The sequence below is a fragment of the Xylocopa sonorina genome, unplaced genomic scaffold, assembly GCF_050948175.1.
Source record: "Xylocopa sonorina isolate GNS202 unplaced genomic scaffold, iyXylSono1_principal scaffold0063, whole genome shotgun sequence".
NCBI lineage: Eukaryota > Metazoa > Arthropoda > Insecta > Hymenoptera > Apidae > Xylocopa > Xylocopa sonorina.
This window is the reverse complement of record NW_027490134.1, coordinates 1,129,296-1,131,290: the sequence shown is the minus strand read 5'-3', so window position 1 is coordinate 1,131,290 and position 1,995 is coordinate 1,129,296. Positions and strand designations below refer to the sequence as shown.

At 32.3% G+C, this 1,995-nt stretch overlaps 1 protein-coding gene across 1 annotated transcript; it reads right to left on the bottom strand.

Annotated features, from left to right (window-relative positions):
• Positions 1-397: 397 nt before the first annotated feature.
• On the bottom strand, positions 398-1,420 carry LOC143432242 (ATP-dependent DNA helicase Pif1-like). The gene has a single exon (XM_076909016.1). It carries the CDS (start codon positions 1,418-1,420, stop codon positions 398-400), a length of 1,023 nt encoding a protein of 340 aa, XP_076765131.1.
• Positions 1,421-1,995: the final 575 nt, after the last annotated feature.

Genomic DNA, 1,995 nt, shown 5'->3' with positions numbered 1-1,995 from the left:
ATACGATGACAGCATGTTGTTTAAGAAATTACACAAGGCGAAGTTAGGGACGCAACAGCATGAATTTTTATTTTATAAGTAATACTAGCTGTACCAGTTCACACGTTGCTGTCTCTGAACGAAAAGGCAGTTTTAATACCTCAAATATAATTTATTAATGATCAAATGTATACAATACATCAAAATGAAAATTAACAATAAAATTACCCCTACATATATGTCATTTGAATATAACACATGTACAAAACATAGATATACATAGTTGATGGTAGAATAAACATGCTTCTTCACTTGTGATATTAAACAATATTGCAAACGAATTTCAATTGAACAATAATATAAGTAATTATTAAATATCATCATGAAATGAATGATATTTGATGATTGATGGTGAACTTTATCTTAGTAGTGCTTGTAAATATACAACATTATTTGTTTTCCTATCTGGTGCAAGAATAAATAAATTTGAAGGTTTTCCAACTCGAGAACACCCAACGTACAGCTGTCCATATGAGAAGCATGGATTTACCAAATTTAATCCACATACTTGCAATGATTGTTCCTGTGCTTTGTTAATGGTCATTGCAAAGGCTAGTCGTACCGGAAACTGTAGACGTTTGAATTCAAATGAAGTATTCGTTGGTATTATTGGATTGCGTGGTAGTAGCACATGTTCCCCTTGATGTTTTCCCTTTAAAATGGTTGCCTCAATTATGTTATTTATTAATTTTTTTACTGATAGCCTAGTCCCATTGCATAGTTGCGATGGATTTATATTTCGTAGAAGGATGATTGGGGGACCAATTTCCAAAGATAAAATATGTGGTGGCATTCCTTGTAGATCCAATGAATTAAAAAATTCTGTTGGATAATTAACTGATTCATCGTGATTGACAACAGTATCTATGCATTTATATGTTGTTTCTTCATCAGGTATTTTAATTTGAATTGTGCAGTTTATTAAATTCACATCAATGTTTTTAGCTGCCAATATAGCACGCTCACTAACCCGTTGGTTATTTTTATAATTCTGCGATAAATTTGAAAAAGCTTTGGCAATCAATTCATCAGTGGATTTTACAATGTGACAAAAGTTTTCTGGTAATGTAATACAGTGTGTGGATTGATCTATTTCCATTTTACCATTCCCAATATCTAATAATTGTTTTGTAAATGGTTCAGAAGATTCATCTTGTTGTAATTGAACACGCATATTGGTCTTTAAAGATATTTTCTCCACATACCGCCATAAAACTGATGATTTGAGACATGCATTCAATTCATCTGCAGGTACTGAACGTGGTATAACTGGTAAAGTTTGTCGAAAATCATTAGCTAGCAAAATGAATGCACCACCAAAGAGCTGCTTATTTCCTCTCAAATCTTTTAATGTGCGTTTCAATGATTTCTTGTGTGCCATGGTGCTTTCATCCCATATTATTAAGCTGACGTGATCTTAGTACTTTTCCCATCCCAGAATATTTGCTAATATTACATGTTGGAGTTTCAGTTACCTGCATATTTAATGGCATTTTCAATGCTGAATGTGCTGTTCGATCACCGTCCAAAAGAGTTGCTGCAATAACAAATGGTGCAATAGCAAGTGCAATATTATTTTATGATCTTATTCTTGCCAGAATAATTAAAATAAGAAAAGTTTTGCCAGTGCCATCAGGTGCATCTAAGAAATATAAACCACAACTTTTGTTATATATTGCATTTATAATTGTATCATATGCTGTTCGTTGTTCTAATACCAATTTCGGCAGATTAATTCAAACAAATGTTTGTAATTCATTAACATTGAAGTGCGTTTCTCGTTGTACATCACGATCGAAAATGTCATTACCAGATCTATTTAGAGTAATCATTCCCAATTCTGTCAGTGACTAGTTGACTATTGTCAAACATACATCCTCAATTAAAATCAATACCTCATTGTATATATTTGATGTACATTGAATGTTGGGATTAGCATTTAATCTACGCATGCGA

What these genes read in the sequence shown, in the direction of transcription:
- LOC143432242 (XM_076909016.1), bottom strand. Translation starts at nt 1,420, where the DNA reads ATGGCACACAAGAAATCATTGAAACGCACATTAAAAGATTTGAGAGGA.